General features: G+C 39.2%; 1 protein-coding gene across 1 annotated transcript in view; it reads right to left on the bottom strand.

Moving 5' to 3' along the window:
• Positions 1 to 21,452, bottom strand: part of sv2ca (synaptic vesicle glycoprotein 2Ca) — a 102,537-nt gene extending 81,085 nt beyond the window's left edge. Inside the window, exons 1-3 of the mRNA XM_007905372.1 lie at positions 21,412 to 21,452; positions 6,599 to 6,678; positions 5,189 to 5,964 (exon numbers count right to left, since the gene is read on the bottom strand). Of these exons, the coding sequence (XP_007903563.1) occupies positions 5,189 to 5,759 (571 nt within the window). The 5' untranslated portion in view covers positions 5,760 to 5,964; positions 6,599 to 6,678; positions 21,412 to 21,452. The remainder of the gene's footprint in view (positions 1 to 5,188; positions 5,965 to 6,598; positions 6,679 to 21,411) is intronic.
• Positions 21,453 to 22,191: the final 739 nt, after the last annotated feature.

Genomic DNA, 22,191 nt, shown 5'->3' with positions numbered 1-22,191 from the left:
ATCATAGAAATTTACAGCTCAGAAGGAGGCCATTTGGTCCAATGAGCTCTCAGAGCAAGCAATATTTTCTATCCCACTGCCTTGTCCTATCCCCAAACAAAGTGAAAGATGTTTTCAATGAGTACATTGATGTGTTCCTAAAGCCACATATCAAGGCAAGTACATCAGCAGCTGGGGCTAACATAACAATGAGTTAGTGAAAGTGAAGTAGTGATCAATAATGTCAGCTGATTTTTCCTTTAACCTCATAAATAAACCACAACAACAAAGCCCTTTCAAATGAGTAGCTTTTTCATTAAAAAAAAGGTCAACACTGTTAAGGGTAATAGGTTAAGCAACGGTGACCTTTAGTACTTAATACCAGAAAATCCAATTGTTGGATTATGACCGTGTTCTCTGTTACACATGTTGTATTGTAGATCAAAACAAGCCACATATAGGTCACATGGGGACAGAGTAGTGGTTCGGAGTAACCCAGCAGTTGTATTGCTGTTGCTACAGAATCACAGAAATGATTCAGTGCACAAGAAAGCCACTGGCAGAGAATAGCTGTTTCTGTGTTGCAGTGAAATTCTATATAATGTACCCCATCATGTTTGTGCTACGAGCTCCCTCCATTGAAGCTCTCTGCTCCAAACACATTCCTCTGCTATATCCCCAGAATTTTGAATATTATTTTTCTCAAGTATTGATCTAATTCCCTTTCAATATATTTTCCATTAAAACATACTCAAAGAAATCACTAACCATCAACTTATATTCAGATCAAAACTAAAATCTGAGGTCTGAAATTGTATGTCACTGAAAAAAATCTTAGTGTTGGCAATTGATCAGCATAGAAACTGTAAGCCTGAACTTCCACCTTGTCTTAGTTTGTAAAGCAACTTTGTCTTCAAATTTAACATCATGGATGGTTGTAGAAAATCTTTAAATTTAGCCTTAACATGGAAACGCATTTTTAGCAGTTAAAAATAATTGGCTTTCAAATTGAGACTACATTTAAGAATTATCCACAATTCTATGCAATTCTATGCAATCTTAAATCTTAAACAAAAATCTTGTACAGCATTAAGTTGATGTGGAATTTAAGCCTTTCTACATTTTGTGTGCAGTATTTTTTTAGGGGTGGTCAAAAAAATGCATAAAAATCACAGGGAGGACTAATTACTCCAAGGAGAAATTCGTTAATTGTTGCCTGTTTAACTGAAAGAGCATGTGGAAATGATCTATTGAGGCATAAATGTACCATCAATGTCAAGAGTTGCTTGCTTGCCTTACTAGGGGTCCATGCTACCAGCGTACAGGCCCCCTCATTGCATTATGTCTCCAGAAAAATGTACAAACATTGCTGCCTTGATCACTTTCATTCACTCCTTCCATTTACTTTATGCAGTCCTAGGCTCTTGGAAATGCAAAAACTATTCCTGGACACTGTATGTATTTTCATTGCTAGATTGAGCAATGCGCTGTGACTATGGAGTTAATTAATAGAGTCCACCATCACAATGCTGTGAAGGAGAATGGCTGTAAATCTCAGGCAGATTTCCTCTAAACCCGCTGCACCAAAAGTCAACTTGTACCACCCTTGCGAAGAAAGTCATGTGTAATCGTTTTGTAGGTTCAAGCACCTTATTAAACCAAACTCAGTGTAACAGCAGGGGGACAAGGATGCTGATCAGGAATTAGGTCATTCTGGTGAAGGAACAAATGAGAGGGACACAACGTGAAGTTATCTTATCAGACAACAGGCTGCCCAAATATAGTCCTCAATACTAAAGGGAGGGAACAGTGAAGTAGATTCCTTTAGTAGACAGTGTCACCTTTAGTAAACATTGAAAATACATTTCACTCACAAAATACACAGTCAATCCACTTTATAGTATATCCCGTGAAGCAGTTTGAGTGAGTCATCTCAACGACGTGATAAGGTGCTATATTAAATATTATTATTAAAATGCTTTAGTAACATCCTGAAACATAATTTAAAGTGCTGTGGAACACATATTGTCTCATGGAAATTTGAAGCTAAGAACAGAGAGGGATGGGAGAAATGCACTATTCAAAGGGACAGTGAAATGTGAAGAAATCAGATCGTAAAATTCCACCTGAGTATAGATTTGCTCTATTAACATAGCATTTCAGGGCACACACAATTAGTAAACTCTTAAACGCAGCCTTATTTTTGAAGCCGGCTTTCTGTAAGTTCTTTTAACTAACTACAGAAAACCAGCTTCAAAGATAAGACTGAATTCAACAATTTGCCAAATTCTGGCTGTTCTGATTTGTTATGTTAATAGAATTCATCGAGACTCAGGTGGAATTTCTAGCCAAATAATGGCTAACATTAAGATCAGAAAGAGGGAAACAGGAACAGAAACAGGCCACTGTTTGTATCAGATAACAATTGTTGCCACAGTGTGTGTGTAGTAGTAATTGTAAATTTTGAGTTACCCTCCTTGAGTTACCAGTGCTACAACGGTGCACAAGCAGATAATGCAGATAATGTGTCTTGCCACTGTCAACATCACGACACCAGAAAACTAGTACTAATCCAGGCCTCTGTGTCCTTCGTGTCAAACTATGATGAATTAATAATTGCTTTTTGTAATACCAATTTGTAAAGACATCATCACATTTCTCTTTATTTTCTAAACCTCATCACTGCTCAGTAGTACTAAGGATCCAGTCAATTTGCTCGTGTGAGGCTTTTATAGATTAAACGCTCATGGAATTAATGACAAATTAGATGCTTGGATTGGAAAGGGAATTTGCCGAGGGAAGAAGGAAGGGATTCTTAAGTCTGAAAATGCTTGTTGAAGACAGTAACTACTGTAACAAGAGTTTTGTAAAGGTCTATTCACTCTATTCATAATGATACATCAAAATAATTATTATTTCTAATAATACTATTTCCCAATAACATCAAATTGCATGGCCAGAGCATTTGTATAAGGGATTTGGACAAATTAAGGAATGGTAGATGGATTTTACTCTGGATAAGTAAAAAATAATATGTATTGGACCAAGAAACAAAGCACTTAATAATGAGGCTGAAAAAGTGTTCAAAGAGCAAAAACACACATAACTGGCAAATGACTAAAACTAATCCCTTTCCAATTTAAACTGCATTTTACTTCAGCAGTAATCCAATGCATTCTCAGGTGGATGCTAAAAGATCCCATAGCATTATTGGAAGAGAGAAGGAAGTTTCTCCCAGAGTCCAAGCCAACATTCCCCCAAATAAAATTGGGCATTCACATCATGGCTATTCTAGGGACATTGCAGTGCACAAAATGGCTGCCACATTCGCCTACAAAATACAGTCATTTACATTTTACAGTTTATCCTTTAAAACATCGTCCCGACAGGAAAGGAACTATGTTAAGGATTGGTTTTTTTTCAAAAAGTACTCTGATGTGTGGTATGACACCCAGACACACAACCTGTACAGCAGACACCCAGCTGACCCAAAAAAAACATTTTCTGTCAACTCTTGCATTCTGAGCTCTGAGGCAATCCTGGGTGGGAGCTAAGGGAGCTAAGGTTGACCTAACATGCATGAGATTCCGTGCAGAAAATTCAGTTTACATTGCAAGGGAATTTTTTTCCAATATTGTTGTAAAAGCAAAGGTTAAAGCAGCATGGGTAATACTTATGGGAAGAGTTCTTCCCTTGACTCTGTTTTTTATATTGTATTTGTGTATACAATATTAACATTCTTGTTACTCAAGTTTTGAAGTAATAAGAAAGTTAATAATATTGTAAGGACGTACCTATCCTTCCCCGTATTTGAACATTCATTTGCACACATGAAGCAAATTAGGTCTCTTTATAATGTAGTGCTAAACCTTCTTCTCCCATATTGTGGTGCAAACACAATCTGTACAAACACAGCCTAGATTTCTTCACTCAGCAAAGTGTTTGGTTGCCCTTCAACATTCCAAACTCAAAACATGTACCAGCTAGAATTTGTAACAGCAGCTGGAACAATTATCATATATAGAGAAAATATTTGCCAAATAATCTTGTATTTTAAATTGCCAAACACTGCAAATCTAGTTGGCAAAATGTCTAGATGTTATTGTTACAATTTGAAACTCTTTGTGGTTAAAATACTAAATCCATCAAGAATGCTGAAATAGTAAAGACCTATGATTTGTATATAATATACACCACGGTATTCATACATGATGAAATGAGCATTTCTCTATTAGTATTACTTGGCATTACTCCAGCATTTGCTTTAATATGCTTAATATTATTATTAATAAACGATCCATATAATTGATATTTGTCTAGAAAATATGTCATTAGATTTAATGAATGACATTTCTGTTAATGTGGGTTTTCTTTCATTTTCTTTTCTTTAAGGCAATGCGGGCATCATTTAGATGGCAATATGGGTGATTGAAAAGGCACCCAAAAGATAAACGGCAGTGTAAATAGCACAACAAATTACATTTGTATAGCGCCTTTCATGTCGGGAGGACGTCTCAAAATGCTTCACAGAATATATTGTAAAGTGGATTTACTGTATATTTGTGGGCAGAACACGGCAGCCAAGGGAATGAGAGGGAACAATCCCAAGTCTTTGTCCATCTCCCTCCCACAGCCCAATACATCCCCTCGCTCTGCAAGTCTTCATCCATCTCCCTCGCACACCTTAATCCATTCCCTTGCTTCCAGAAAGAAAAATGACACCTTGACATGACTTGACAAAAAATGGCACAATGGCAGGAAAATTAATTCAGGATTTAAAAGGCATCTAGTTATATGTGTGTGTGGGAAGGGACCTACAGGGCTCTGACCTGAGATCACCTTGAGCCAAGTTCTTATGGTTTGAGGTGATGCACAGGAGAGAGGAGACAGACTTTACATGCCAAAATATTTCTTCTGGTATCAACATACAGTTTACTCTGCCGTTTTTCTGACAAACACTCTTTGAACCCCATTGAAGGAAATCAGGCCTAGGATTACACTAATGAAATATTTTATTCCGTCCCATTTAACATTGCCCCAAATGCTATCTTTTATTTGGTAATTGTTTAATGACCAGAAATACACATTTAATATTAGCCTGAGGCCGCAATGAAATCGTTACACTGAATGAAAGGTTCAGACATAATCATTGCCCTTTACAGCATATTCTGGATGCAAGAGGGAAGATTGATATGATTTTGTTACTCACCAAGCCATCCGGTGCTGGCGTTTTCTACACACATATCTGTCTCAGCGCTCGGCAAGACAAATCCCACCACAAACATCTCCACCCCGTCAGCCATGAGAGACAATCCTAAGACAAAAAAGAGTCCCCACTGGAAGCGACCGTGTCCGCACTCCTGGATGATGAGCTCGTACTGCTGTGCCAGCTCCTCCTCATCAGCTCTCCTCTCCGCATCAAGCTCTTCACGGTCCTTGTATTCATCCGAGATTGGTTGCCCTATGGCTACCTGGTTCTCCTTGTTTTGAGCCAGGTTTGGAATTCCCTGATATTCTCCTTCATAAATCTCATCCTCATCATCATGGCCTTCTGTAGCTTCACTTGATCCTTCATCTTCATGAGTTTCTTCACCATAAGTTTCACCTTTGTACTTGTAGTCCTCCTCATCATCTTGATAATGGCTATAATACTTCTGGGTGTATTCTTCTGGATGGTCCGCGCCTTTGTTCACCTTCTTTACCGTGTGTCTTTTAACCTCCTTGGCAATGTCTTTGGCTCCCTTCTTGAGGGCAGTCCTGTCCATGTAAGCATCATCCATTCTTAGGCAGCCTTTCTTCAGTAAACAGACTGATGTAGGCGATTTACTGAACAGCCACGAATGAACTGACCAGATTGGGAGACTATGGTTTGGGCTTGTATGTTTAACTCACTCTCTCAGGTATCTCAAGTCTTTAGTGGTGAAGTTTCAGCATTGTCAGCTGATAATTGATGATTTTGTTTCTTATTTTCTCACCATCAGGAACCTAGCAAAACAAAGGGAAAAAAAAGAAATTTCGCTGTAAGGCATGACACCAGCCAGGCAAATGAAAAGCTTAAAATGATACAGAAGAAAGAAAAAGGGCACAATCCACGTGTTTGCATGTTAAGGTCTAAAATGTGATACTGTCTTCACCAAAATTGCCAGCTCCAGTTTGCTAATATCACATTGTCTGATTTGTGTACATTTGGCAGATAAGAATGGCAAACCCTAAGCCACCAAACCCTAAGCCACCTATATTGTCCCAATGGCTTTTTGCTCCAGTCTTTCCCTTCGTATGTTGCCAGCTTGTCAGCTTCACAATTTATCATTTTGCAAACCTCACACAAATCTTTCAATTCAATATTCGCTACTGCAATTAACATAATGTTTGTTTTGCGGACATTGTATATTAGATCTAGTAACTTGTAGTCTAAGTTAAAAGATTCCTTAAGACTTAAGTAAGGCTTAAGTATTCAGTATGTTATAATAATCCTTGCATTTAATACTGGGACAAAATGCCACAACATTGCAAAGTGCTTTACTGAGATTACTCTTAGTGCAAAACAAATATATTGTAGGCAAACACATCAGCCAGTTTGCACACAGCAATGTCCCTCAAATAGATTGAAATGGCATACCTGCAAATAGATGGAAAGATCGAAGAAATGTGGGAGACGAGCACCAGGACTCCTCAGACTGGACAGAGATGAAAGGCAGCCTGATAGAGAAAGGGAAACAAAAAATATCAGCATTACCATAGAAACAGACATCATAATAAGGAAACATGATTCCATTTGATCTTTTATTACTTTTACAGTCAATTCCTTTTAGGATTTTGGAAGAAAAAAAAGCTTCCAACCCAAGATTATGCTAAGAAAGTGCTATCACTTTTATTGGCAATGTTTTGTTTGCCAGTGATGTGTATTTTGAATTACACATGAGCTGGAAACTAATAGTGAGACATTTTGTTAGATCAGTCAGTCGTGCGTTTCTGAATTGCAAGGCACAAAGGAGTTCAGAGCAACTGTATGAACCAAAGCAGATTGATTAAATAAAAATCCAGACTTTGAATGGAAAATCTAAAAATGTAAAAAGACATCCTGAATCTTTTGGATTCAAGGGTAATGGGTTATTTCAGCAGGAAATTGAGGATTCATTTGATTTGGACAGAACTTTGTGAAGTAAGAAACCTAAATATTAGGAAAAGGGAAGAAGGTTAGGGCACAGCCTGATACCATTTGGTTGGTTTCTATGCAAGATGAAAAAAAAAGCTTTAATTCAGATTATATTATTATTACTTTTAAGTATTACGCGTATACACTCGCCTAAATACATAAGACCAAAAGGATTCTTGGTTATCGCAGGACTTATAATGTCTGTGCCCCACAGTTACAAACATGGGCCACTTTCCACTGATTAAATGACATTGAAGTCTGCCAGTGAAGTTGACAAGACAAGCAGGTTTGATTCATGTTCTGCTCAGCACAGTGTTTTCACATGCACATCCATGTGATGAACAAGTTTTACAGAAGCGATAGCATTGCTGTTTATCAAACAAATACATCTTAGTCACCCCACTGCAAAATGAAAAATATTTCAGAGTTATTGAAAGTCAATGGAATAACCTGTAATGCAGGTTGTAGGAATGCATCAATTGGCAGCTGTATTTCAAATCTTTATGAAATCTCTGAATTTACAGACTATTTCTGTACTTTCAGTCTTGTTATGCCTGCTAGAGCAATAATAATAATAATAATCCTTGCATTTGATATAGCGCTTTTCACGTATTCTAGACGTCCCAAAGCACTTCACAGAATGTACTGTAAAGTGAATTGACTGTATATTTGTGGGTGAACGTGGCAGACAATTGCGCACAGCAGTGTCCCACAAACAGTCATGGATTGAAAATAACCAATTTATTATTGTTTTGTTTTTTTGGAGGGATTATTATTAGGCGTGTGGGGTAAGGAAACTTGCCCAAGGCTTCGCCCTGCCTGGAATTGAACTCAGGTGTCTCACTTGCAAAGCGAGTGCTCTAGCTACAGGACTCCTATAATAACAATAATAATAATAATGATCCTTGCATTTTGATATAGCGCCTTCTAGACGTCTCAAAGTGCTTCACAGATTATGCTGTAAAGTGAATTGACTGTATATTTGTGGGCGAAACATGGCAGCCAATTGCGCATAGCGGATCCCAACAACAACAACTTGGATTTATATAGCGCCCTCCACGCCGGATGGAGTCTCAGTTGTGGAACAGTCATGGATTGAAAATGACCAATTTATTATTGTTTTGTTTTGGAGGGATTATCATCAGGCATGTGGAGTAAGAAAACTTGCCCAGGGTTTCGCCCTGTCTGGAACTGAACCCAGGTGTCTCGCTTGTAAGGCGAGTACTCTTAACCACTGAACTACAGGATTCAATTGTATTATGTTGTGTCAGGGTGAATTCAACTCCAGGATCTTTCAATAACCAGATCTATTAGTATTGCTCTTTGTCATACACCTACCCATGGTATAAAGAACATTCTTATGGCTCTTTCAATAACAGTTGCAAAACAACCACTAGAAAACCTGGTTTTCTAAGGTTCTCAAAAACATCTTAAAGAAGTGGCTGTCCTAGGACAATATTTTGAAAATAAGTACATTAAATGTCTTTCTGGTGGTTTCAGAATCAAACATTCACCATTCCAGTGGGGAAATGAGTGACAGGCTGTGTATATGCAGTGAATGTCTATGTTTTTAAGATATCCACAGTTTTCGAGGTTAATGGGTAAAATGTCCTTAATCCACCTTGTGTTCTCTAATTACTGTTATCTGCAGCTGGCTAACAAGAATGTAATTATGTTGCTTTGGCTATACATAAAATGGCATTATGTAAGATATAGGGCATTAAGAATATTTAAAATTTAACATTGCCTTGTTCCATTTCTAATTAATTTTGTTTAACTCTGTGGAATTGAGTGCTCTGTTTAAATATTTCAGCACTCTGGATAGCTCAAGGATTTGGTTGCAAAAGGGAATTACTCCTACAGCTGTAACTCCTAGAGCTGCTTTGCAAATGTCAAAATACCACATAGTGCACACAGAAGAGGTAAGAGAGGTTTGTCTATACCAAATGCACTTTAAATATTTAATGAGTTGGGATAGGGAAGAACACAGCTCAGGTACCACCCAGGTTAACACACGTAATTGGCACAAGTTCATCTCGATTGTACAACATAGAAGGCTCACAACATCACAAGAGAAGTTCAACAAATAAAATAGTTCTTTGACCCATTTAATCACATCCTTCAAGAAACTCCCAAAGTATGTACTAACAGCGATACTGAGTCTCTTTGATTTCTTGTAACTCTACTCCACCAGCACTCCCCCTATTCCGTCAACTCCAGCTCAATTTGTACTCTTGCCGAATTTGTCCTCCTCACAAGCGAGCCTTCAGCGTCTCATAGAAATTCCCTCTTCCGTGTCCTCTCAGCCTCTCACAGATATTCCTTTCAGCCTATCACAGAAATTTCCTCTTGATTGTCCCTTCCCTGTTTTCAATTGCCTCCTGGAGATTTACTTCGTTGTCTGTGCTTTCATTCACCTTCCAACACCCACCAGCTCACGCTCCTGCTTACTTAATCTTTGCAAACCACTTAAGATATTCTTCTAATGTGAAACATGTTATTTCAGTATATGTTTTTGTGGCTGAGGCAAGAAAGAGGAAGGTATGTGCAATTTGAGAATTAGTCAATGAAAGACAATCTCAGCCCCACCCCCCTTCTTGAGCTTTTTTAAGAATATCACATAGTTCAATCCTGAGATTATAACACCTGTCCCTTTGGTTAATGCTTTCATTACATCGAGGCTTAACTATGCACATTCATTGCTTGTCAGCCTCCCCAACTCCTCCCTCTGTAGACTGCAGATCATCCAGAACTCTCCCGCGCCAGGCTCCGTAACTCACCCCATCCTCGTCCAACTACAGTTCAAGATCCTGGTCTTCATCTTCAAAGCCCTCCACCATCTTGCTCCCCCCTACTTCTGCAACCTCCTAACCCCTTACCATTCTGTTCACTCCCTCCGCTCAGCGGGCTCCAGCCTGCTTCACATCCCCCGCCTCGCTCGCCCCACTATTGGAGGGCGGGCCTTCTGCCATTCTGCCCCCACCCTCTGGAACTCCATCTTGCAGTCTCTCAGTCTTGCCCCTCCCTTGCCTCTTTCAATGACCCATCTCAAGACCCTCCTCTTCGATAGTGCTTTCAATCTCCCTACCTCCATCCCCGACCTCCACCCTCCCTGATCCCAACCCCCAGCTTGGGTCTGAAACTCTGTCTTTTCCTGTGCCTTGGGACATCCTCCCTACATGAAAGGTGCTAGATAAATGTAATTTTGTTGTTGGTGGTGGTGCTGCTGTTTGAAGATTATAATTTACCAAACAGAAGAAACACAAGGGAAAAAAAATACAAGCAACAATGAAAACAAGCACTTTATATGAACAAGAAAAAATCAAATTGATGTTTTTAAAATAATAAAGGGATTCGATGGGGTAGATGTAAATAAACTATTTCCTCTGGTGGAGGAATTCAGAACAAGCGGGCGTAATCTTAAAATTAGAGCTAGGCCAATTAGGAATGAAATTAGGAGGCACTATTCACCCAAAAGCCAGTGGAAATCTGGAACTTTCTCCCCCAAAGGGCTGTGAATGATGGATACATTCACATTTTCAAGATTGAGGTTGATAGATTATTGTTAGGTCAGGGTATCAAAGGATACGGGGCAAGGGCAGGTAATTGGATTCAATGTACAGATCAACCATAATCTTATAGAATGGCAGAAGAGGCTTGAGGGGCTGAATGGTCTACTCCTGTTCCTATCTTTCTTTCTATGTTTCTAAAAAAATCTCCTAAAACAAAAGTAATGAACTCATGTTTTATACATTTCAAATTTTTAGGAGCAATTTATAGGATTAATCAATAACAATTAGATTTTACAGGGCAGGTATTCTCATCACTTCTCAGATGGACACAGTTTTAAATCTCATGCAGGTAACTCCTATAACTATAAACCAAGGGAAAGCAGAGCCATAGTCTTAAAGGCAACAGCTTCACAACCCAGGGCTAAGCATTATTACACATAATGGTTTTAAAATGGATTAAAGAAGCATCTGGACCTTAATAAAATGATATTTAGATGTAAAGCCTTATATCAACATAATAATAGTGCATTTCATTACAAATTATACTTTAAAATTAATTTGTTTAGAAATTGTTAAAATTAAAAATGTACTATTTTGATGTCAACATGGAATTCATCAACTGGATCTTTGGGTAAAAATTAAGAATTAAGTATCCACTCTTCTCTCGTTGGCAGTTCTGAATAAAATAATAATCCTTACATTTCATATACAGGAAATTCTGACAACTCATTGCTCCAAGGGAAAAGGGCTCATTGATGAGTTATCAGGAGTGGCGACTTAGGCATTTTAACTTAAGTGGTAGTGACAAGTTAATTCAGGGTTGAGTTATCAGGAGTTGACCATACAGCCTTTTATCATCTCAAAGTGCTTCATAGAATTCATTGTAAAGCATAGTGACTATGTATTTTTGTAGGCAAACGTGCCACCAATTTACACACAGCATTGTCCCATGAACAACCATGAAGCGAATATCCAACTTTATTTAGCCTATAAAATATCACTTTTATTCAACCAAATTCATTTGATTTTTTAAATATAAATGTGAAAATGAAACTATTGATCGCCTAAACATCTCGACAGATAAAAGCTACTGGAACATTTATTATTTTTTCCTCTGGAAAATAAAATGGAGAAATGAAAGCAAAATTCTCCAATGTCTCTGAGCAATGCTTTGGTGTGACAGCTGTTCAGTGGCACTTAATAAAATGCAACTTGTATTCGCTCTTTTTGATGGCAAGAAACAGCAGAGTCTGAAGGTCAGAATTAGCAAAATAATCCTCCAAGACCACCTTGGATAAAATGCGTGTGTTTTTTTTAAAGTCACAAAAGCATTTCTTTAACGCATTTCAAGGCAAAATACAATACCTACAAATGTTTTATTTTATCCTTTTCATACTCCCCTCTCCCAACACCCGATCTCATTTTTTCCATCACAACCTGTCACAAATTTCTACATTGTATCCACACTGCTGTGATCATTGTTGCTCAACTCTCCTTTTGTTCTGTGCAAGGAGGCAAATAAACTACAGAACACACTCTTTCTCCTCCTTTCTTCACTGCACTGAAAAATCCAATTGTAGTGCACCATCATGTACTCCAATGCTGTGGTTATAGTGGGCTGTTCCAGGTGATAGAGTGGAGCAGGAAGCCTAATTCTATTTCCTATAACGCATTGTATTGAGTTGGGATGTGGCTGAATAAAATAATACCCAATTTCAACGTAATGCACATGTGCAAATGTGGGACTAGTTATTTAGTGACACTTATGGGCAGTGTTTTCAAAAGTCAATGGCCAGAGAATTGTGGATGGGCAGTTTGGCAGGGAATGATTTGAACCCGCTGCATTTATACTGCATGGATATGAATCACAGCATTCATTCCTAACACTGGTTTCAGGTGCAGGGGTTCAGTGCTTTTTGAGCCCTTGATTGTGTTGTAGGTTTGGCAATGATTCACAAACAAAACTGTGATGATTGGCCTCCAAATAAGCAGTATTAACACAGCATTAATCATGTTTTCCCACGATCTGAAGCTCCTTCTCTCCCTCAATTTTCTCACTCTAATAAGGACTTTAAAACCCAAGCTTGGCTTCACCCCCGTCTTTCTGAAACTCTCTTATTATCTCTCTCCAATATCTATTTGATTTTCTTTTTTATTTATCTTTCATCGTCCAGCACCTTGGGACGTCCTACCGACGTGAAAAGCACTATTCGATATAATTTGTTGTTGTTATTTGCTTTTTCTCTCCTTGTCTTCAAAACCATCTTAAAAATATATCTCTCATGCCTTTGTTCAATATCCTTAAATCTGCCGGTTCCCTGCTCAGAACTGTCCATTATATCTGTCAAGCTCTTTTGAGTCATTCATTCTATGTGAAAGGGGTTATACCAGTACAAAACTCTTATTTGTCTCATACGTTTTAACCTTAGCAATGTCCTGCAATGCAGGCATTTATCTTTCAAAGTAGAAAGATCTTTCAAAGATGTTTGGTAGAATAAACACTCATGGTTGAAGTTCATGATCCTCACAAAACTAACTGCCTCTCCCCACCCAATTCGCACAATAAAAGTAACAGTTATTAATATTTCAAAATATTTTAATATTTCAAAATGGTTCATTAAAACAGAGTAAAATTTCATGTGATGGTTGATCAAGATTAACTTGAAAAAAATGCTAAGGCAAATTGGAAAAAAAATTAATCCCAAATGTGAAAATTATGATGTGAAAGAAAGATTGGAATCTATTAGGCTCCATGTGTAATATGAAGAAAAATAATTCTTGCATTTGATATAGATCCTTATTGCATCAACAAAAGATCTAAAAACATTTCACGGGATTTGTTGTAGTGTCTAGTATATCTTGGAGACAAAAAACGCAGCCAATTTGCATGCGGCAATGTCCTGCATTACCAAATTCCTCCCATCTGTACCAATCACTGCCCAAAAAGGACAATTTAAAAAACTTGACACACAGTTAGACAGGGATAATTATAGGCTTTGCTGCTTGACAAATGCTCCATCCCCGACAGCACAATTACCATTTTCAGAAACAATAAGTAGATTATAATATAAAGTCTGAGCACTTAGTCATAAAGTATGCAAACTGCTAGTACAGAACATATGAAATATATATGTGAACATGCAAGAAAGATAATAACATTAAAAAAAGGCACTTTCTACCAGACCACAAAAAGCCATGCTCACATTTCTGTGTCAAAGGCTGGATTACTCTAATGAGATGTAGCATTGGATCAAGCCCATTTCTGTCTGAGTACAGCACAGATAAGACAGTACAGGTATATGCCCTTGTAGGTTTGGTCTGAATGAGAATTGAATTTATGAATACTGTATATTGNAAAAAAATCTACATTTCAAGTAACATGCTTCTTTTTTAGGTTCATTGAAGAATGACATGTTTAGTTCTTTTAAGAGGTACTTTCAGAATGTTAGTGACAAATGTATGAACCATAAGAGTGCACTGGTCCTCAAGCAGATAAAAGACGTATAATTTGCAAAACAGAGTTATGCTGGGCCATAAGTTAGCATTTAAATGACTGATATTAACGTTTCGAAGGCAGTACTACAGACTTTAATAATCCTTGCATTTAATATAGCGTTTCTCACATCTTCTAGATGTCTCAAAGCGCTTCACAGAATAGACTGTGAAGTGAATTGACTGTATATTTGTGGGTGAAATGCAGCAGGCAATTGCGCACAGCAGTATCCCAGAAACAGTCGTGGATTGAAACGACCAATTTTTTTTTTGAGGGATTATTATCAGGCATGTGGAGTAAGGAAACTTGCCCAAGGTGTCACCCTGCTGGGAATCGAACCCAAACCTCTTGTTTGCAAAGCAAGTGCTCTAACCACTGAGCTACAGGACTCCTTGCAACTAATTACAACTATATTTATTTTATAACTTTATTACAACTAAAAGGCAGAATTGTCGAAAAAGCCAATCCGTGCTGAACTCTTTCAATTTTGTGCAGCAATGTCCTGTAGCTCAATGGTTAGAGCGCTCGTCTCACAAGCAAGTGATCTGGGTTCGATTTCCAGCAGGACGAAACCTTGGGCAAGTTTCCTGACTCCACACGCCTGATAATAATCCCTCAGGAAAATAATATGAATAAATAATAATTGGCTCACTCAATCCACGACTGTTTGTGGGACACTGCTGTGCGCAATTGGCTGCTGCGTTTCACCCACACATATACAATCAATCGTTCCAAGCTTCCTCCCTATTCCACCACTTGTCAGATTCAATTAAATGTAGCAAATAGAACCCCTTGAATCATTGTGGACCAACTATTATCAGCCTCCAGGTAATAAGTACTCTGAATTACAATCAAACTTCTTGTGTTTAATTGGAGACATTTTCATCTACAATGTTTGACTGAAAGCGCTTCACAGAAATTGAAATTGAAGCTAGCTGATCATATTAATTATTTTGTGAAGCGATTTGAGACATCTCAATGAAGTGATAGGGCATTATATCAAATGCAAGGACCATTATTATTATTAAATGAAATTTTAGAGACTCAAGAGTTTTTAGGTGGTGTCAATTCACATCAAAACAGTGCCACTGATAGACCATTTTCACTAATGACAGTGGTATGGAAAATGACAACTATCACACCAGCGCAATAGAGGATGGACGTTTGCTCTGTATCTGCCCAATAGCTGACTCGGAGGTTCTTGATGCTCACACTGAGTGTCTGAAATGTGAAAGTGTCTGACTAGCCAAAGTTGTCTTTCACTTTGTGGCTATGGGTAGGTACTTCCTGAGCACAAATTGGCTGCCACTTTTGCCCACAAAACGAGTCCCTACATTTTACCGCAAATACTGTGAAGCATTTTGAGGTGTTTTAACATGTTGGGACGTGGAGGCTAATACTCCAATACAATACTGGGGGTTGGTGCACTGTTAGAGGTGCTGTCCTTTAGATTCGATGTTAAACTGAGCTTCTGTTTGCCTTTTAAGGTAGATGTTATAGACCTTGTGGCACTATTCATAATGACAAGGGAGTTTCTCCCGGTGTCCTGGACAACATTATAAAATTGAATATTCACTTCATGGTTCTGCTGTGCGCAAGTGGCTACTGCATTTTGCCCACAAAATATACAGTCAATTCACTTTACAGTATATTCTGTAAAGCACTTTGAGACAGCTCGAAGATGTGATGGAGCGCTATATCAAATGCAAGGATTATTATTATTATTACTGTACTTTTTTTATTATTATTTGTGGGACATTGGTATGCACAAATTGACTGCTGCATTTGCCTTCAAAATACACACTCACTACACTTTACAGTATATCCTGCGAAGCACTTAGAAACGTCCTCCTATCATGAAAGCCTCTATGCCAAATACAAGGGTTATTTTTTATCATTGTTATCTCTGATATTTAAATAGTTTATTACCATTCTTTTAAAAATACCATATGCAAAATCAAAAATATATACAGTACATTTGGGAGGACCAGGAGGACCAATGCTCAGTTGATTTCTCTGCACCATTTACCATTCCATACCTGGTAACATATGCAGTAAATTCATTGTTAGGCTTCTACCAGTGGCATTCAATGCAGATAACCACGAAGGTAGACTGAGTCCAAAAGCAACTCAATCTGTCCACCAGGAATACCGATCCACCCATCAAGGTCCGGGTCAGAAAGAAAAAAACTGAGCAAATTGAAATGTTTCAAACTGCTTGACAAGTAATGCCAAATGTGGTGATTATATTTATAGGCATTTGCTTCAGCATAGTCCCACGAGCTGCCATAAGGTATCAATTAATTTGGAGAACTATTGGCCAGGACACTGGAAGAAACTCCCTTCTCATTTTGAACAGTGTTAGGGGATCTATTACTTTCATTAGAACAGGAAAATAGCACCTCAGTGCATGGAACCTCCAACAATGCAATTTATGAGAACATGTCCTTGTTACCATGAGCAATTGTAGCTCTAAGCCGACATCACTGTGCTCCGCTACCAGGAGCCAACAGCTTGTATACAACTTCAATTATTATGTAGATTTTGGTAAATATGGGTTCATCCCAGGAAATTCCTCATGATTTGAGTTCACAGACTGGATGTGTCCTAAGGAGCAGTGGGTGGGTGGGTGGTAGGAGAGGAGGGGACTCAGTTGCTCATTATATAAATGCCTTACTCCATGTGGATCACGAGCAGCATTAACAGATGCCTACGTACCAGGCACCTGGCCAGGCCCCTTGAAACAAAAATGGTGCACAGGGACTTCTGAGAAAGGAAAAGAAAATAAATAATTTAGAAACGCATAGTATGACATTTGTTATGTTTTAATTAGATTGAGGTTGATATCAATGGGTCTGGAAGTCCTACTCATGCATGGAGGGCACTTGACATCAGACGCTGGAGAGACAGAGCATTGCCGCAGTGTCTGTCTGACTGCACTCAGTACTGAGTCACACTCCGCAGTTTGTTCCCAAGATCACACTCTGTTTTACAGGGTCAAATCTGGAGATCAAATCAAAGTAATATCTAAATGGCATTAATTTAAAGTGGAAGTCAGGTCCTCAATCAAGAGCCCATTGTCTAAATGAAATGAGCCCTGCAAAAATTGTAAGGAAACACTCATATAAATGGGAAGGACTGAAGGACGTTAGTCTTGTATAAACGCAGAACTTTTCCATCTGTTGTGAATCACAACATAAATTCCCGCAGTGTAATAATTTAATGTGGGGGACTTTTGCCATTCTGAACTGTGTCTGGAATGAATGATGGAAGTCTGTGAACAATGACATCTGTACACATTCTTCTGTTGCATTTAAAAAGTGTATTTTTCATTGTAAAAGTCATTCAGTCCCTTTTCTGGTTACGTCAGGGACAGGAATCTAATATTCTGGCAAGTAAAACATTTCCCCATTTTGTATGCCATTTTCTCCTACTCTTTTGCACCATTGGTTAATGGACTGTGAGCTGCAAAGATGCCCCAACCTCTGCTAACCTGTTCTTGAACTGGCAACTAAGAAGTAGTTAGAGATAGGAGTGAGTCAATTACTTGTCCCTCCTTTTGGAAGAGATGTCTTTCATGTTCTTGCCAACCAACTGACCCAGGAATTAGCCATATGTGGAATCTCTGGACATCAATGCATTGGAGCCCAGGGCACTTCAGTGTTCTCACACTTCAATTTTTAAGGATTACGAATATAGTAAAATGTACTAATAGCTAGTCTCACCTGCCCTGTTGATTTTTTTCCCCTCTTATGCCAATGTGTTTGAAGTAAATGACATGGTAGAGCATACAAAGCATCAATCTCCCTCAATTGGTATGTGTATCTCCTCTATGCAATACCACTGAGGGAGCTCCCAAGAGTCTGTACCATAGAAGGGAAAGATTCATTGAGCGCACTAAATAATTGTGATACCTGTGCTAGATTCAAAGACAATCTGCTCAACAAAATGATTTGTGCTCTCATGGTGTTATAAATTATATCAGCATAAAATGTAAACTCTAACTGTAATTATATTTATGAATTCTACATTCACTGACTTGTAAAAAATAGGACACCACAAGATATGGAGTAGGTTTCACAACTCACTAAAAAAAGTGCCTTCTAGTAAGTCACCAGCATTTGTTTACATTCTAAACCTTGTAACACCCATTCCTGGATGTTAAGTCACAAAGATAATAATAATAATAATAATCCTTACATTTTATATAGCGCTTTTCACGTCTTCTCAACATCTCAAAGCACTTCACAGAATAGACTGTAAAGCGAATTGACCGTACATTTGTGGGCAAAACCACTCTGAAGCCCTCTGAATATGGGTGAGTTGGTGGGCATTGATGGCTCCAATAATGGGAGGGAGTTAATGGCACTGTCTCATGGTCTCAGTAGTATTATATATAAAACTCTTTGGTGTCATGACATTATCTAAAGCTCTCATTTATCATTATGCCTTAACATGTCTTCTTATCGTTCCATTATTCTGTAAAAAGTAGCCTCCCTGTAGAAGACTTTGAAAGCCATAGAAAAAGAATGTCACAGTGAAGGGTGAATTATAAAAATGGTTGTCCCGTATATTTTTTCTGTTAATGATGAAGCTACGGGAATACACATTTCATCATACATCACAGTGTTAAAGGGCTGCTCTATATTTTACATTGATCTAAAAGGCAGAATGAAACATTCATTTCATAGTTTATTTACCTTTAGTTTACTTTAACACTGATTTAGCACCTGTCACACCTAAAAGACCACATGAATATAATCCCCACTGTAACTGAAACTTCTTGTAGACTGTACTATTTATACACACAGATAATTAACCTGACAGCTTTTACATGAAGAAAACTTCACTGACTTAGATTAGCAAGTGTGTTTTTTTAAAAGTTACTTCTCAGTATTAAAGTATTGTAAAGAAAGATTAGCTTTATTTATTGAATAATAATGAGAAAGACAGCATTTAAGAGAATCCAGGTTGTATTTTTTAATTTTAACTCCTGGAGATATTCAACTAGACCGTGTGGAACATTTCGACTGTAAATGTGCTAAGATGCTTTCAGACAGATGGATGGAGTTTGACAAGTTTGACAGTCTGGCATCATGAAAGCATCCATGCTCAATCACTCCAGTTTACATAGCAGATATTTGAATTTTTAAGTGACGATTTCAACAGTGGTTATTTATTTTTAGATCCCATTTGCTTGAGAAGCAAATGCAAAATTCTTCGATTGAGGATTGCGGTCCAAATTGATAGTAAAATGCGAAGCAGGATTTTTTGGTCAGCTCGGTGTCTGATACATGGGGAAACCCATCACCAAACCGAGAATTCCATACAACCCATCTACACATGGAAATTTTAGAAATACATAATAACAACTATCGCATTAGATAGTAAAACATTAAAATACACATTGAGGGTGTAAAAAAAGAGTTTTAACCTAAAAACAAATCAAAATGCTTCAAAGCAAATCCCAACACTGGTACAACTGTGAATCTGTCATCTAAGTTTAAAATACACATACAGTGCCTTTAAATGTTACTTTTAATACAGCATATATTTATTTTAATCATTAAAACGTTAGCTTTTTTTTAAGAAAATTAACAAATCCTCTGGAAATAAATTTTCACTGAAGCCTTCTTCAAGGTAATGTTGTAAGTAAATGTCTGTTAACCGTGGAAATAAAACACGACCTTCCTTCTTATACCGCTAACTTGGTGCCGCAGCGGTAAGTGAAAAGTGACTTGTATTTAATAGCTAATAATTGTGTCCATAAGTGATGTTCGGTACTTACTTTTGTAAGTTACAGCAGAAGACTGTATCCTACCCAAGAAATAGACAGAACAGACTCCTCTCCCTGTGGGTTCTCGGGGGGTCTGAGGGTCTAATCGATGAATCAAAGCCAAAGGCAACTTTTCTAATACCATTTGCGGTGACACATTGGTCCTGACATTGAGCATCTGCTCCCTCCCTCCTCCCTCCCTCCTCTCCTCCTCCTCCCTCCCTCCCTCCCTCCTCCTCCCTCCCTCCCTCCCTCCCTCACTCACTCACTGCTGAGATGACAGCTCCTCAGGATGACTCAGTCTCCGCAGTGAAGCGAGTTCCCCCCTTTTTTTTAACGCAGGAACAAGCGGAATCTGTGAGTGTGCGCGACGTGTCCCTGTGTGTGTGTGTGTGTACTCGAGAGAGAGAGAGAGAGAGCGAGAGCTGTGCCACTGGTAATCTCTCACCGCACAAAGGCTCCTCCACCGCCTCCACAATAACACAGCCCCGAGAGATCTGGTGACAGCCACTGATCTGTTGCAATTACGAATCGGTTAATCCGATCGCCGTTAAAGCGACAGTCCGTGAAATCAACCACAAGAACAGCAAAACCTGTCACTCGCGTTTGCACACACACACACACACACACACACACACACACACCTGCGTCTCGGCGTTTAACCCTTCGAGGCTTGAGCTAACTTCAGCACCGACCCCCGGAGCCCCTCGGCGTGAGATAGCAAAAGGGCTGCAAAACCTCACTGCCAACACGCGAGAGAGTGGAAGAAATAAATGCCCCCAATAAACACACCTTTTCGCTACAGCAGAGAGCGGCGGTTGTGGTGTGAACGCTGCGATGTTCCAATACCGCGGGAGGGAGGAGGGAGGAGGGGAGTGGGAGTACCTGAAAGGATTAAGCAATGCATATTTTTTTTTTTAAAAATGCATAAGTGTATCTATCCACACGACCCGTGAGTAGTGACGGGGGAAATGGTTTGGATCCACCACCGAAATCGACGTGGTCAACGCTGCAAAAGGGACAGCTCAGCTCAGCAGCACACAGGAAAGCTGCATCCCTCACCCTCCTGCACCCAGTGTGCTCCAAGTTCAGCACATCCATCCCTGTGTGTGCACCCCCCCCACCCCGTGTTAAATTCACGACCCAGCCCTCCTCATTGGAGTGAGATGGAGTGCAACCAACTTAGCACAACTGCCTTAACGGCGTTACCGATTCCCAAAGCTTAATCAGAGGGAAGATCTGGGATTTCTGCTGAGAGCCACAAAATACAAGCACGGAATCTCCCAAACTTAATGCTTATTTCCCCCCCCCACCCCCCCCCCCAAAAAAAAAAATCAGGCTCGGGTCTTCACATCAGCAGACAAGCAGGGAGACACGGTGCAAATAACACAGTCGTTACAGAGTGCAGAATCTCTACACACGTCGTCAGCTGGAGGACTGAGTGCAATGCACTGATCATCAAGCAAAGCAAAGCAAAGAAAACACATTCACTTACTTCACTGGCTGGGAAGTGGCTGCTGCAGGGAAATTCCAGGCATGTCTTAAAAGCACAGCTGGTTATATTCTGGCTGGTGACTGCTTTCTTCTTGTTTGCCCGTGTCCCACAGTGAGACGGCTGCAAGTGAGGGAGGAAGCCTCTAACCAGTGGGGTGGGTGTTTCTTTTTTTTTTTGACGTTGCAGCCTGACCACTGCAGTGCTGGAGGAGAGAGAGAGAGAGAGAGTGAGTGAGTGAGTAAGTGAAAGTGCAATCAATAATTGTAGCCCAGGGAATAGAGTGGGCAATCCCAGCTAATGGAAAAATCCTGCCTTCAGCTACAGTGTGAGTGGTGAGGGTGGGGGAGAACACACAGCAGCTCTGATCTGCATCCCATCAACAAAAGAGACCTTAAGCTGCCTGTAAATACCAGGCACACACAGCACTGCAACTGCACATCTACACCCGAGGCTACACACGGATGTGGTACCCATTCGATTAACACAGGGAAAGGGGTTTCATTTTGATTGCAAGACGAGCATTTTGTTCAGGAGGGGCAGTTTGTAGCCAGTTATTTCCAATAAACAATAACACCCGCTTCAGTGCTCAACTCACTCAATTGCTATCGAGACTGTGCATTGACAGTGGCACATAGTGTAGTCAGCAATAGTTGCACCACCTGGATATGAGTTATTTTCCTCCCTCTTTGTGAAAGAATGCAGTGGGTCAGGGCATCCCAAAGTGTTTTTCCTTTGTAAGAATCGTATTTTACAGGTGTGAAATTGAAAGTCATCCGCACT

This window comes from Callorhinchus milii, unplaced genomic scaffold (genome assembly GCF_018977255.1).
Source record: "Callorhinchus milii isolate IMCB2004 unplaced genomic scaffold, IMCB_Cmil_1.0 Scaffold1, whole genome shotgun sequence".
NCBI classification, from domain to species: Eukaryota; Metazoa; Chordata; class Chondrichthyes; order Chimaeriformes; family Callorhinchidae; genus Callorhinchus; species Callorhinchus milii.
Note: the sequence above shows the minus strand (reverse complement) of the source record. Positions and strands in the feature narration are given on the sequence as shown.